A 15,792-nucleotide genomic window follows, 5' to 3' on the forward strand; every position below is an offset into this window, starting at 1 on the left:
GCTTGCCAATTTCCAGCAACTACAGTAAAAAAAATCCAGGCCATATACCGAAATTCAGTTTGCCACAGCCACTAGAAATTCGATATTTTTTTCTCGAACGCAACGAATTTCATTCATATCAGCTGAAACGTTATCCCAGAAAAGAATATCAGTGCTTTACATGTATTTGAATAGCTGGCATCAGTGTTGAGCATGAACTAAATCTTCCTGTCAGTTGCGCCACCTACAGAATGAGCGCAACCGCTAATTCGTCTCCATTCTTCTCTCGTTTTAGCTCGCTCGCCCAGACCTGCTACAGACTCTCCTTGAGGCCAAGGTTCCTGAAGAGCTTCTTAAGTGTCGCGAATTTCGCGAGCGTACTAATGACAAAGGTGAGCAACGCTGATGGAGGTGGACACTAATGGGAAGCGGTTACTCGTAGGCCTCGTACCTTCGGTAGTGCCAGCAAGGTAGTTGTCAGATGGAGTATAGCTAACGACTGAAGCTTAAAATCACGGGACGCATGCATTAGCGAAGTTGGCTGCGCGTCTCTCTTCCTGTGGCACGTTTTTCAAAAGATCGACCACATCTTGTCTTGTGATTCAGCACGTGCTACTAATGCTGAACAGAAGTCCTGCTTTCTGCCCAAAGTCTACGATGGTGGTTGAGACCACGCGTTCGTCACCGAAAGTGCATCGCACTACATTTCGTGTAATGCGGCATTTCGGCTTTGCTGGCCTCACGCAAGTTTCGCGTGTATCGATTCCCACAGTGCGTGCGATCTGCGTATACATATCTATTATTTACTGAGACCGGGGCTTCAATTTTGCTGCAGCGCCCCTTACGATGCCATTCCTTTTTTTTTTTTTGAGCTTCTCGCGCTTCTTCAGTGTTCAGAGCCCCCACTGGATATATATATATATATATATATATATATATATATATATATATATATATATATATATATATATATGCGCAGTCGGTCCGTCACTGGATACATGCCCGGATCGTATGTTCGGGCATATATATCCAGTGCGCACATGATGCCCGCTTGCAGTAATAATCACCAAACCTGGCAAATCTTCAAGTCTGGACAACTTACGACCAATATCGCTCACATCCTGCTTAGGCAAGGTCGCTCGAACACGTCATACTCAACAGGATCACGAGGTTCATCAAACGCAAGGAAATCTACCCCCAGGCGATGATCGGCTTCAGGGTTGGTCTGTCCACACAAGACGTCATGAAGCTCACCAAGTGTCAGACAACCGGCACTGACACCCGATACACTCGGGCTATCCTTCGATTAGATTTGGAGAAGGCTTTCGGTAAGATAACCTGTTTATTTATACTGCAATCGATATCCGAGCTTAGTAGTCTGTGCGTAAGATTACATGATTAGGTCAGGTCATTTTGCACCGAAGAAGGGAGACTCTCCGCACAGGAGACATGACGTCGGAAGAGGTGGAACTTGGAACAAGGGGCAGTCCACAGGGCTCGGTGATCTCGCCCACTTTGTTTAACCTGGCCATATTCGGCATTTCCAGGACGCTCTCACGAGTCGAGGGCATCAGGCATACCATTTATACTGATGACGTTACCTTTTGGTGTCTTGGCGGAAGTGAAGGCCAGGTTGAGAGTGTGTTACAGGAGGCCATTTAAGTCACGGAGGACTATCTTCGACACATGGGATTGAACTTTTCGGCTAAAAAGTCAGCTTTTACTCTAACGCCCCATAAGAAGAGGTCGCAAGCCCATGGGCTGGAGACTATAGTGTCTGACAGCATCATTTGTCTTCGCACGGACAAGAGAGACTAGATTCCTATGGTCGACGCAATAAGAATACTCGGCATGGTAGTGAAATCTGCTGGATCCAACGCGCAAACAATAATCAAGCTCACGACCAAAACGGACAGCGCAGTAAGTCTGATCCGAAGAGTGACTAACCGCCATCATGGCCTTAAAGAACAGAATTTGTTACGGTTGACTACCGCCTTTGTGCTTTTCCACTTTTCCTACATGGCAGCTATGCACATATACCAAAGAGCAGAAAGGAAAAAAAATTGAACACATTGCTCAGAAAAATCACTAAGCGAGCCCTGTGTATACCGATCTTCCACAACACCGATCGTTTCCTCCAGCTAGGCGTGCACAACACTCTGGAGGAGATTGCAGAGGCTCAGGAAAGAGCGCAACTTGCAAGACTCTCCCCGACCGCTGCCCGCCCGCAGGAGGATACTACAACAGCTCGGTTACCGACCATCAGCAGAGGCACCAAGAAAGTGCCAGTTACCACGAGGCGCACGATAGTTGATCTCCTCATCGATGATACCAAGAAACGTACATCCTGAATGCAACGACGGTAGAAGGAGCTTCCACCATACTCAAACAGATCCAGGCAGACGGGCGTAGAGCCTGCTTTGTTGACGCGGCCGCATATCGAAAGGAGTGCTCCTTTTCAGCGGTAGTGGTGAATTCCAAACAGCGACTCACGAACAGTGCATCTGAACGAGCCGGAGATCCAGAGATATGCGAGCAGGTAGCCATTTCCTTGGCAATGCTTGATGACAGCAGCGACGTCATTTACACTGACTCACGGTCGGCCAATACACCATTTCAGTGTGGAGTAATCTCAGAACAGGCTTTGGGGCTGCTTCGTAAGGCAGGTCCGGATAGAAACAAGCATCACTTGCTTACTTGGTAGCTAGCCCAGGTTGAGCATATGGTGGGTGTCCTCGCGAACCTCAATGAGACGGCCCACGCTGCCACGCGCGCATTTCTTGACCGCGCTGGTCGCGTAACGGCCGAGATGAGAGTTTGGGATAGTAGGGACGCGCCCGCAACTTATAATGAACTTACTAAACACTGCTATCGCTCGCGGTGCGAATACCCTCCTCCTCACCCCAAGCTCACCAGGCCTCAGGCACTGACATTCAGACTTTGACAGACAGAGACCTATCCCAGTCTGTTCACGTCACATGCGACATATCCGGAGATTCAACCTGTTGATGCCTGCTCTGCTTCAAGGGATAGATCAACACTTTCACACATGCTCTAGGAATGTATCTTTATAACGAGCCCTGACCTATAATCAGCTAGGTGGGAAACGGCCCTCTGGAACCCACTCCTGGCTGAGCAACGATGGGCCGTCCAGCAGGCCTGCGATGCGGCTAGCAGGCTAGGCCTGTCGGTCCCGACGTGGGAGCGGCCCGCGATGTGCTAATACGCGTTCTGCAGGACTGAAAAATAAAAGTGAAGTTATGCAATCAACCAACTAAATATAACTCGAGGTAAGACAGTAACCTAATGACCTACCGTAAAGTGCCAAGGAGGAGGCAGAGAATGATTCGTATTAGAATATTCTGCAGAAGCGACCAACGACTATTTTAAATGTTAAGTGAATAGACCATCGCGTAAAGAAAGCCGTTCCGTTTTATAAATGAACGATGCACTTGAGTGCGCACATTTGTGGCTGAGACGCACTGTTTGTCGTTTCATCGCGTAATTCCGTAGAGAGCCTGGCCCGTCCCCAGCACATTTGTGGCGGAGTCCTCTCCTGCAGTCGCAAGAGGAGGAGAGGTCAGTGGAAGAGGAGGGCTGTCCTTCTCCAGTGCTTCGCAAGAGCATGTAAACATCCAGACTGACGTGTGCCTAGAACAGAGCCGAGTCCCAATGTCACCCAATGCCCCTTTCCGCAATCGCCGCAATAACGGTGGATGTTTATTTAAGGAAGGTGAAATATTTGTAGAAACAGACCTGAGGTGACAAAAGCAGAAGTTGCCAGGGGCACGCTCTGGAATTTTTTTTTTCTCTTTTTTCTCTTCTTGTTGTTCAAACTAAACCGAAGACGCATCGAATTTGCGGTCTCTCTGGTCCTTCTGTAACAATACTTATTTCACCTTGGCAAATGCTATATCCAAACCTCGTAAGTTTGTGAGAGCTGCATTCAAATCGAAGGTTCTTTATTTCTTTTTTAAATTCCGATATATGTTCCGCAACTGGGTTGGGCAATAACTGGCGCGCTTTCCATCGGTGCCTTTGCATCGACAGAGAAATCCGCCGGCCACCATCCATGAACACTGAAAACGGGTGAAAGAGCCAAAGAAAGTCATTCGCTTGAAAGCAAATAGACGCCATTCGTGAGGACTCACAGTCATGAGCGAAATAGAACAAACACTGGGCAGATAAATGAAATACTGACGATTGACGTTTCGGGCTCAATACGGATACCTTCTTCACAATGTCAGTCAGTGATAGCTTTCTGGAATGCCGTTGCATTGCCAGAACAGTGTCAATGCATCCGAACTGTAGCGAATATTTACCGCGAATGCAGCCTGTTTTCGGGAATATCTGGCATAAGCGTTACCCATCTCATCTCTATACGTATACAGGTGTATGTTTCATTGGCCGCACACATGGGGCCTGTTTTCCGTCTTCAGAGCGCGTTCTAGGTAAGAGGTAACTCCGATTTCCCGCTTAAATACAAGTGAAACGCGGGAAATGCTCTTTATTGGACAACTACGGAAGCGAATTGAGTAATATTTGTTGCATTCAAAACAGAAACCCGTAGTCTATCAACTGTATCAAGTGGAATTTTGATTTAGGGTCACGTAGTTTAAGAAACATTGCCAAGAATCGGTAAGATAAAAAATTGAAGCACATAGTTTACAAATCTGTTACACTGCACCATAGAAGACATCCTATTCCTGTAAAGTGAATCTGTTTACATACAACGTACCGATCAGAGTACCGATCTGATTTACAGTATGCGGATTATGAGAAAATGGATACCATGTTTGCTAGAGTTCTGCAAAAGCCCTGATTACAAATTAGTCGTGTATTTCATGGTGGTGCATGGCCACTCAATTTGGTCCTTTTAGATGCATCAATATGAGCAGTTTACAAAATGGCAATACCGCTTTTAATCGCTTACTTAGTGACCGAGGTACAAGCTCAATGCCCTAGTTTCTTTTCCTTTTCTTGCAATCTTAAATAGTAAAACAGAATGGTCTCAATAGAAAATTGACTGCTTCACGTTGGTAAATTTCAACTCTTTCGTTTCAATGCGATAAACCTAATCAAATTCGGTACAGTGGCGGACGAGAAGACCGATTTCTTGGTTTATGTTTGTTAAGACCATGACCGGGGTCATGACCGGGGTTGTTGGAGAAGTATGGAGAGGCCTTTGCCCTGCAGTGGACGTAACCAGGCTGATGATGATGATGATGATGATGATGATGATGATGATGATGATGATGATGATGATGATGATGATGATGATGATGATGATGATGATGATGATGTTTGTTAAGATAGGAAATCGTGAGGCAGACCCCTTTCAAATTGCCTTCCCAGTGAAGGGTAGCAAGCCGAGTTCAGCCTGGTTAACATCTATGCCTTTAGCCTATCACTTCTTTATCTCTCATCCTGAAGTAAAGGTTCGTCTTGTGTGTCTCCGGTCTGGTACCATTACATCCAACTTTAAACAACCAGTTTCAGTGTGTCGTAGACGGCCTCAAAAAAGATGCACACCCTCATTCATCGACGGCCCTCCAAGATATAAACCATTGTACCCATCCAAGATATGGCCGCTTCTATATATGTACACACACAAATAATAGCTGTTTCGTGAGGCTTCGAAGTGCCTAACGATAAATAAGAACCCCCATTGCGACCGCCTCACTTGAGTAAAATTTGACAGTTAACGTGAAAAGCAACTTTGGAGTCGGCGTAACTAAGGCTTTCGGAGCGATACTCGGTTAGAGGAGGGAGGCAACAAAATCAAGGATAATATGTTCATTCAAGCACGAGCTCCTGAGGGGCGACTGCGGGCGATAGTAGACAGCAAATTAGCGCTCGACGCCCACCACTGTGCAGTGTTTTGTTCGAAGCTAAGAGACGTCGAAAAAAGAAGAAAGAAAACAGGGCTCTCAGCGCGATGACATTTACCGCGTCCGTTTAATTAGTCGGGGCAGGCATTAGTGATGCGAAGGAGGATAACTAATTTACGCTGTTTGTGATGCGTAAATTCCATTAGGGGCTTTATCTTTCTTCTGTTGTTGCTGTCGCTAATGACTGCCACCTGTTTCATTACGCTTCGCTAATGAAGTCATTAACTATGGAAAAGAAGGACGAATAATATCGCATAAAACGGGTTCAATACTTTGAAACATAATCACCACAAGGTTTTTTCTATAGCGTTGTTGTAGTTGCAGTAGTAGTAGTAGTAGTAGTAGTAGTAGTAGTAGAAGTAGTAGTAGATTAATTAATTTATAATTTAATTATGGGGTTTTACGTGCCAAAACCACTTTCTGATTATGAGGCACGCCGTAGTGGAGGACTCCGGAAATTTTCGACCACCTGGGGTTCTTTAACGTGCACCTAAATCTAAGTACACGGGTGTTTTCGCATTTCGCCCCCATCGAAATGCGGCCGCCGTGGCCGGGATTCGATCCCGCGACCTCGTGCTCAGCAGCCCAACACCATAGCCACTGAGCAACCACGGCGGGTGAAGTAGTAGTAGAAGTAGTAGTAGTAGAAGTAGTAGTATTAATAGTAATAGTAGTATTAGTAGTAGTAGCAGTAGTATTAGTATTAGTAGTATTAGTATTAGTAGCAGTAGTATTAGTAGTAGTAGTATTAGTAGTAGTAGTATTAGTAGTAGTAGTATTAGTAGTAGTAGTAGTAGTAGCACCAGCAACGGCAGCAGCACTCGTAGTAGTAATGGCAAGACTAATTGTAGTGGTAACTGTGTAGCTGTTATGGTTGTTGTTACATCAACAATACCTGCAGAGTGCTTCGATGACATCTGCGTTATGCCACGTTGCACGTCCACAGGTTGAACACCCCTGCACATGGCCGAAAAATCCTCTTAATACAATCATCAGCGCAGTGCAAGCTGCTCCCGTATGTATGTATGACAATGACGTTTATTTTCGCATTAGTATAGTGTAATGATACGAATCATTATCAGCGTATAACAAACAAGTTTAAGTTTGCAAGAATTCCTTAGGGGAAATTGGTGACAGATATGACGAGCCGCCTAGTGTACCTGCGCAAGTTCGGCACCCAGCAAAGGAGCATGCGAATAAAAGGAGAGCAGATGATCCTTGTACAAATCACCATGACGGTCCTACATCTTTCAAGCACTTCGTGACCTTGACAGGCGCAACCAACGCGGTTTCTTTGCACCGCATTCCGCTAAATATGAACGTCGGTTGTATAAACACGAATTCCTGTTCAAAGTATACTTGAACCGACTGCCATCTAAGCAATGGCCGGGATGACCTAGACCACCTCTTGTCCGCTTTGTCCGGCTCTCCACGACAGCTGGAGAAGTTCTAAGTTCGACTGTCAGGTTCGCTTTAGGCTTACACGTATATCACGTGAGCAGCGTGGCTAACTTGAGCGCTGGAATACGCTAGAGCAATGGTTTGCCCGTAAAAAAAAATCACGCTTGATTTTTTATCAGGCGCTGGCTTGTCTTTCACGCCTATTACGGATCACCTTATCGGTCGCCTCGCGTATTGTGCATAACATCAGGCGTATCGACTTCACTCTTCGCAAACTGGGCTGGTGATCAGCTAAAAATTTTAACCCGATTCACCGAAAAGTTTCAGTCGATGAGACTCGTTGAGTTAGATATGTGAGCTAAGGACGATACTGACGAGTTAGGCGCCTTAACATGGACGCAAAAAATAAACCGCGCTACAAAGTGTCACTGACTTCATTTGTTACGTCTCTTCGCGACGTTAGACATGTCAAGCTTATTGCCCCTCCTGTAATACCCCTTACTAGGGGCCTGTGAGTGGGGCGAATAAACGCACGATTAATTCGCAGGGCCCCATGTGAAGTCAAAGAAGCTTGTTAACCTTCTCTGTTCGTTGACGCGTAAAGGCTGTTTCGCACGGCGCGATTGGGGCGAAAAAAGATCGTTCCGCCGCGCACGTCGCAGAGCGATTTTCTCTGACAGCTTTCACATGCGTCTGCGGCAGCGCGATTTCCGTCGCAGCGATGCGCAAGGTTGCCCCCCGCTCAGGAAGTATCCTTGCCTGCATCGTTAAGTAAAAACAACATGGAAACTAGTCACATATTCCAGTTTTCCTATCATTATTCGATAGTAAAATAAGTACACCATTTTATAACGTTTAAAGCGTTGAGACTTCACGACAGCTTGCAGATGCGGTGAGTGAAACGCTGCACAACACCGCAAGTACGAGCGTGCGGCTTGTGCGGCATAGGTGGGGTTAGTTCCATTTAGTACACTCGAGTTTCGTTGTTACTATGTAAGCCACAACTTTCTTTCTGGAGGAGTATTTGCTGTTGCGGAAGAACAAGCTACTATTGAGTGTGCATGTATAAGCAGCTGGCACCACTTGTAGCGATAAAGAAGTTGACGACGGTGGCGATCAAGTGGGTAGGTGCCTTATGTTGAGGCGGCGTCTGCTCCCGACCTGGATACCGTGCAGCTTGTCCTTTTAAACGAATTGTGTAAGCGGAAGAAAAAAAATCTTTATGAAGCTCAAGCCGCAGACGCTGGTGGGTACGCCCTATTAAAACATAACTAAAACTGGCGCGCGACATTGCTCCACACAGCTACCAACGCGTGGTAAAACAGGAAAGCGCCCATTTTGACGGCGCTTTCTTTCGTCACGCACATTGCCCCTCCCACATCGCGCCGATCTCTGCGACTCAGCGATAGCGCGACCAACTTGTGGGAATCCGGTCGCGGTGAGCCCACGACATCGCGGTGGTCGCTGAGCGACGGAATTCGCTGTGTCGCCGACTGAAAATCGCGCCATGTGAAACAGTCTTTAGCCTTTACAACTCCCCTCGCCCTATAGCGGGTAAAGCGAGATACTTTTCTTCTTCACCTCCCCATGGTGAACACGAATCGCGGGTGCGTGTATTTCGTCCTGAAAAAGCCGCTTCTCGCTATCTTAGTCGGAATATCGTAGCTTAATGTATCGTTCCCTTCCTCTGTCGGTAAGCGAGTGAACCGGGGTCGCCAGTGCCAAAGCGTGCCGGAGGCTGCTCATGCGATTCCGACTGATTAACTGTGACAGAAAAAAAAAATGGACAGAACCCCTCTCACTACTACTGTCGATGGTTATGCACTTAGCCTTGAAGCAATATAGCGAGACAACGCATTGCCACCTTCGAAACGTCTTACTGTACTATCGCGAGTGACAGCAACACCCGCAGTAGGCGCAAGCCAAACAATGGCTTATTGCAGATAGCCTGGCTGCTTTTATGCAGTGCGCATTCGGTCGAGCATGCGCACTTCGTGCGATGAACGGGCCTCGGATGACTCGACATGGCACGTACGTATGAGGCGCGTGCTGGCTCCTCTAGCGGGCTTCGCTGCGAACACTCGACGCCATCTGCCGGCCCCGCCGCAACGCCACCGCACGGCCCTCCGAAATGCATAGCACGCCATCAGTGTAAAGCCGCACATTTCCAGCGACAATTACTTAATTATCGAAGTTGGCGTGGAAGACATTAATTGACGAGAGGAACGTACTTACTGGCACATGGCCAGCGACGCAAGTTCGTATCAAAGAGGCTGATTGAAAAGCAGCACGAAAACGAGTGGCACGTAACCAGTGCTCTGAGTCAGCGGGGAAAAATACAAGTCATTGAATAGCAACCCTGTTCCCTCAGTACAGCAGCTGGACGACTTATCCATTCGACCATGGACTACAAAGGCATTGCAGGAAATGGACAGACAGACAGACAGAGCCAATTCTAATGTGGAATGAACGTTGGTTAATGCATTCATTCAATCAAGAAAGAAGTTCCGCGGATTACCCAGTCTTTTCAGACAGACAGACAGACAGACAGACACAGACAGACACAGACAGACAGACAGACAGACAGACAGACAGACAGACAGACAGACAGACAGACAGACAGACAGACAGACAGACAGACAGACAGACAGACAGACAGACAGACAGACAGACAGACAGACAGACAGACAGACAGACAGACAGACAGACAGACAGACAGACAGACAGACAGACAGACAGACAGACAGACAGACAGACAGACAGACAGACAGACAGACAGACAGACAGACAGACAGACAGACAGACAGACAGACAGACAGACAGACAGACAGACAGACAGACAGACAGACAGACAGACAGACAGACAGACAGACAGACAGACAGACAGACAGACAGACAGACAGACAGACAGACAGACAGACAGACAGACAGACAGACAGACAGACAGACAGACAGACAGACAGACAGACAGACAGACAGACAGACAGACAGACAGACAGACAGACAGACAGACAGACAGACAGACAGACAGACAGACAGACAGACAGACAGACAGACAGACAGACAGACAGACAGACAGACAGACAGACAGACAGACAGACAGACAGACAGACAGACAGACAGACAGACAGACAGACAGACAGACAGACAGACAGACAGACAGACAGACAGACAGACAGAGGCAGACCTAGGAAAGTACGTGAAATGCCCTAACAATGCTATATCGCGTTAAAGTGAAGGACCCTAAAGCTACGGAATATTGGTAGAAATCAAATGACTTCGCGAGAAAAACTTTCGCAGGATTTCTAGACAGCAATATTTTCTGAAGGGCGCTCAGCGATGACTATGCGTCTATGACGCGTTCTTATCTCTTCCAACAGGAGACTTCCTCATGCCACTGAAAGACGTCGCTTGCAACGCCGCCACCATATTGACCGCTGGGTAAGTACGGTACCAGAATTCATAAGAGTTAACCCCGAAGTAATCATAACTAACCATCATATAAAAAAGGTCATTCGAATGGAAGAAAAGTCGAATGAGCCAATAAACCCAATCATTAGGCACACTGTAAAAATATGTAAAACACTCCTATCATTTGGGGGATAAATCAACTAACAGCTGAAGTAGCTGTTCTCGTCCATCCCCATGGTTTCCTTTTTCATTTTGTCCTTTTTGCGCCGAAACTTCTTTTAAATGCTCTTACTGTAATTGTATCCGACCGACCTTTGGGATACGCAACACTGGATTGAAGTTATGGCAAGACAATAACAAGACATATCTTAAACTGTAAACGTTTCCGATATCACAGAGAAATTAAAATACGTCAGTAAATCTTCAATAAAATACTCCGGTGTTTACCTTCCAAGTGCATGATCTGATGATTAGGCACGCCGTTCTGGAGGACACCGGATTAATTTTGACCAACCTGATTTCTTCAACTTGCACTTAAATATCAGCACACGAGCATTTTTGCATTTCGTTGCCATGGAAACACGGCCGCCGCTGTGAGGATCAAACCCAAGACCTCGAGCTTAGCAGCGCAACGTCATAGTCACCGGCCTACCGTGGTGTGTCGTCAGGAAGTATAGTGGGATGTTTTTGTAACAATGCAGGCTGAAATTACTAGGGTGTATTGCTTAATAGTTACGGCGGTTGACGTGCCAAAACCACGATTGGATTATTTGGCACGTCATAGTGGAGGACTCTGGAAATTTGGACGGACTGGGGCTCTTGAACGTGCACCTAAATCTAAGTGCACGGGTGTCTTCGCCTTTCGCCCCCATTGAAATGCGACCGCCGTGGCCGGGATTCGACCACGCGACCTCGTGCTTAGCAGCCCAAGGTCTATTGTTTGCACTGGAAGTGTTTACCAGCCGACGTTGCCTGGAAAGTTCCAGTAGAAACAGCGGTCTCCTTGTTTCTTGTATGACGTGTGGACTGTCAGCGCTTATACCCATGTAGCATTTAGCCTTTCCTTCGGGCCGTTCCCTGTAGAATAGTTCAGTTCGGTTTTCCTTTTTATTTCTTAAAGCACCACCATGCTCGAGGCACTACACGAAAAGGTTGGCTTACCTTCGCTCTTTTATGCAATACAAGCTCTGATGATATATGCACTATCACCCATGGATAACCGATAAATGCAACTTGGTGAGGATTGCCCTTTCAGTTCAATGCTGCCCTGAACAAAATAGAAGCTCAAAAAAGTAGTAGTTTGTGAACGTGTGCGTAAAATTTGAAGTGGATGACCCTTGTGATAGGTGCACTGTTCAATGTAAATTGCAGATTCATTCGGCCTTTCAGAAAATACAGAGGCTGGCAAAACGACAACCATAAGAATAGTGATAAGTAGCGATGAGTTGGTTTCGGCTTTAGAAAGATAACCCGCTGATGTCTTAGGAAGAGGAAAGATTAATCAATATTGCTGCGTTCTTGAGAGTTGGACGAGGTCCTTTTTTTTTTGCATTTTGTGTGTGAGCTCTCGATAGGCGAGACCATTTCTAGTTTCGGTCTGACAAACGTTTTATGGGTAAGTAACCCATAAAGCACGCATTTTGAAGCTGTATGCTAGTGCAATTTTATAAATCCCAGCGTTTCGTTACTCAACCAGGCAACATTACCGAAAAACAAAAGCACCTGCGTTAGGAAACCAAGTAATATATTATCACGTGCGCATCGTCGACAGCACTGTCACTACAACGTGACAAGATGTTCCCACATAACGGGCTCAGCACACCTGAAAAGTAATCAACAGAGCACTATCGGTTATAATCATACATTAACGTTTACTTCGCAGGTACGAGACAGTATCCGCCAACGCCTCCAACTGTGTATTCTGCCTTGCCAAGTATCCAGAAGTCCAAGAGAAAGTCAGGAAAGAAGTGAACGCAGCCTACGAAAAGCACGTAAGTGCAACGCGAAATAGTAGGGTGCTGACAGATGGAGCAGCACACTGTGGTATGAAGGTTATAAACAGTAATAAGTTGCCTCAGAAAGGCTGGGTAAGTCTTTCGGAGGCACCTTATCACTGTTTCCCTCAAGAAAACTTAAGTGGGACACTCGATTTGGAACCCAGTGCATTTTTACACCAAAGCAGGGAGGGATGTTGGCAACAACAAGACATGCGAGCTAGCCTGGTATGCTACTCGACGTGCTGATCAATATGAATTACATTCTTGGGTTGCTTGCCAGAACCACGATATGATTGTGAGGCACGCTGTAGTGGGGGCTCTCGGATAACTTCGACCACCTAGGGATCATTAGCGTACACCTAAATATAGTTGCACGAGCATTATTATATGTTTTCCCGCCATCAAAATTACGCCACCACGGTCGATAAACGAACCCGCGACCTCGTGCTTAGCAGCGCAGTGCCATAGCGGATAAGTCACCATAGCGGTTCACGGGCTGGTCGAGAATTATATGCGCCGTGATAACAGACATACAAAAAACACGTTTATGCACAGGCATGCACTTAGGCACTAAATTTATTTGCAAAGGTCTGATTAGCGCTTGTGGGCCTTGGGCAACCCACGAGCGATTAATGATGCAAACGAATGTGCTTTCCCAGTAGCCGAGGATTTCCCCAAGCTTGCGAATTCATAAAGAGGTCATAGGAACGCACGGAGGTTAACTTCAACCACGTACGATTAGCTGTCCCGAGCGAGAGGTTGGAATAGTAAGACAGAAAAAGAGAGCGAGAGAGAAATTGCCAGTTAATTTTGCCACAAACATGGAGGGGCCGACCGAGTCCATGAGCGGGCCGCAGAGGCTTGTGGACTCGGCGAACAGCAGCACAGGCTAACGAAGACGATATGCCCTTCGAGGTGTACCTTACCTAAAAAAAGTAATCGTCACCAGTGTTGCTCGCGTTTATTTTTCGAGAACTCTGCGCTCCCTACTTTCCAGTCATTGTCATTCATTGTCAATGTCATTGTCAGTCAATGCCATTGTCAAACCGATAACGCGAATGTCGTTCGTGACCTGGAAATACCGGGTATGCAGAGTTGAAAGAAATCAAAGGCAGGCAAGATAGATGACGATTATTGTTTGGTGAGACAAGATAACATCTAAAAAGGTGCAACCTTTTTATAGTGTAACGCTATCGTTTCTTTCTTGGCCAGTGACGCGACGTGTCCATAGTCCGAGGATCTTCTTGCCTACGATACAGTATTAATTACAGCCCGTGTAATGCCGTCACATGAGGCTGACGCTGGACAGTCGTAGCAACCAAAGCGGCACAGAAGTCGAGAAATATCTGCCTCGCTCCCCGAATCGGCTCATGGCGGCGTCCAAGTTGGGTTGTCCTCTACAGGAAGTCCCCAAACTCGAGTCAGTTCTTGCTTCCCCTGAATCGATAACTGCCCAAAGAAGTTGTCAGTTCCCTACTCCTCGACACATTTGATATTCATAGTGCTGTCTTTTCAGCGTATTAGACGAAACTCAACGCAATTCTTCGTTAAGATCTTTTCGTCGTGATTGTCGTCGTGTGGCAGTTACTGTCTTGTCGTTTCTATCGTAGTTGGCGTCGTGCTATTGCAAAGTCGCGGAGAGGGTGTAGCTGCAACGAGAAATTCTCCTCCTCGCAGCCTCATTGAGGGGCAACGCCCTGCAAAGACGGCCCCATAATGTCGCAGCCAGTCGTGTTTTGTGCCCTAAACTTACGTCGCAGCGCTTGAGATTGGGTGACACGCCAAACGACTTATCGGTGTCATTTGTGCATAGTGCATAATGCAGACGCGGCACGCATCGGTGCTCAGTCATTGGTGGTAAAAACTCCATACCGCAAGGGCAAGTATAGAGTTTTTATAACGTTCTCAAAAAAATTCGTACTACGGAGCCATCATGCAGGGCAGCTCTTGCAACGGTGTCCGCAACTTCATCGTCTTCTCATGCCGCAATGTCTCTGGTAGCCAGTGAAAATGAGTTTCGTGGCCTCTCTGCGGTGCAGTGTCAATTAGTCTGGGGGGTTCTGCTAAGCAGACATCCAATCAGTACTGCGCGGCTCAAACTTCGCCATCGAAACACCCGCGTTTCTTTAAATAAACGAAAAAAAAAGTTTCCTACGAATATTTTGCAATTGCCACGCGGACAATACAATTTGTCGGTCGAAAAATGTCTTGCTGTCCAGGTATGATCCCCATTAAGAAGCCCCGTTGCTAGACATGACCTGTGCAAATTTGATAGAAAAAAAAATTGTTCAGATGAAAATAAGAAAGCGCTTGGTCCGACGAGGCGACGAGTACAATGCGCATGCACGACGGAGAAGCCCCAGGTCCAAGCCCCGGGTAGCTTTTCCAGGCCTGTCCTGTGCCGGGCTTAGGAAGGCTTCTTTGAGATAGATGCGGCTTTCCCACGTGCAACTGCTCGAGGCAAAGAGCGACACATACGAAATAGTTGGCAGTGACGCTCCTGCTGCAGTGCGTGTGCCCTTAATTCGGTGCATGTGTCTACAGCCGCCGTGGTGGCTCACTGAGTCTGGAGGGACGCTGCTGAGCACGAGGTCGCGGGTTCGATTAGCTGCAACGGAAGCTGCATTTTGGCAGGTGCGAAATGGGTGCGGTTACTGTGGGTGCGCATTAAATAACCCTGGGTTGTGAAAATTAATCAACCGGCCGCGGATAGCTTAGTGGCTACGGCGTTGCGCTGTTGAGCACGAGGTCGTGGGTTCGATCCTGGCCGCGGTGGCCGCACTTCAGTGAGGCCAAAGTGCAAAACAAAAGAAAGAAAGAAGAAGAACGCTCGTGTACTTAGATTTATGGGCACGTTGAAGAAGCCCAAGTGTGTCAAGGCTAATGCGGACTCCACTACTACGGTGTGCCTCATAATCATATCGTTGTTTTGGCACGTAAAACCCAGTAATTTAGTTCATTAAGTAGTTTAGAACGCTGTTGGAAGAAGCATGACACAGAAAGACGCGACGAGGACGGCGAGGAATGTGTCCTCTCCTGCGTCTTCTAATTGCGTTGTACTCAAGCACCACGCAGGGTCAGCAGTGAGCCGATCCTGTCATGCTTCACAGTCC

The 15,792-nt window shown here is 47.0% G+C and overlaps 2 protein-coding genes across 5 annotated transcripts in view; one reads left to right on the forward strand and one right to left on the reverse strand.

Moving 5' to 3' along the window:
* The window catches only part of LOC129384343 (uncharacterized), an 85,155-nt gene that overhangs the window by 52,877 nt on the left and 16,486 nt on the right, over positions 1-15,792 (reverse strand). For 3 of the 4 annotated variants that reach the window (XR_008612075.1, XR_008612077.1, XM_072289844.1), the window contains one exon: positions 6,766-6,827. Coding sequence is in view for 1 of the 4 variants with exons in the window: in XM_072289844.1 (XP_072145945.1) it covers positions 6,766-6,827 (62 nt within the window). In the remaining 3 variants the exon portion in view is untranslated. Of the gene's footprint in view, positions 1-4,030; positions 4,059-6,765; positions 6,828-15,792 lie in introns of those variants that run through there. The other variant, XR_008612076.1, reaches the window with a different exon arrangement.
* Positions 1-15,792, forward strand: part of LOC126529209 (cytochrome P450 3A41-like) — a 62,362-nt gene that overhangs the window by 40,957 nt on the left and 5,613 nt on the right. The window contains exons 8-10 of the mRNA XM_055069685.2: positions 275-371; positions 10,652-10,712; positions 12,565-12,673. Of these exons, the coding sequence (XP_054925660.1) occupies positions 275-371; positions 10,652-10,712; positions 12,565-12,673 (267 nt within the window). The remainder of the gene's footprint in view (positions 1-274; positions 372-10,651; positions 10,713-12,564; positions 12,674-15,792) is intronic.

The sequence above is a fragment of the Dermacentor andersoni genome, chromosome 8, assembly GCF_023375885.2.
Source record: "Dermacentor andersoni chromosome 8, qqDerAnde1_hic_scaffold, whole genome shotgun sequence".
NCBI classification, from domain to species: Eukaryota; Metazoa; Arthropoda; class Arachnida; order Ixodida; family Ixodidae; genus Dermacentor; species Dermacentor andersoni.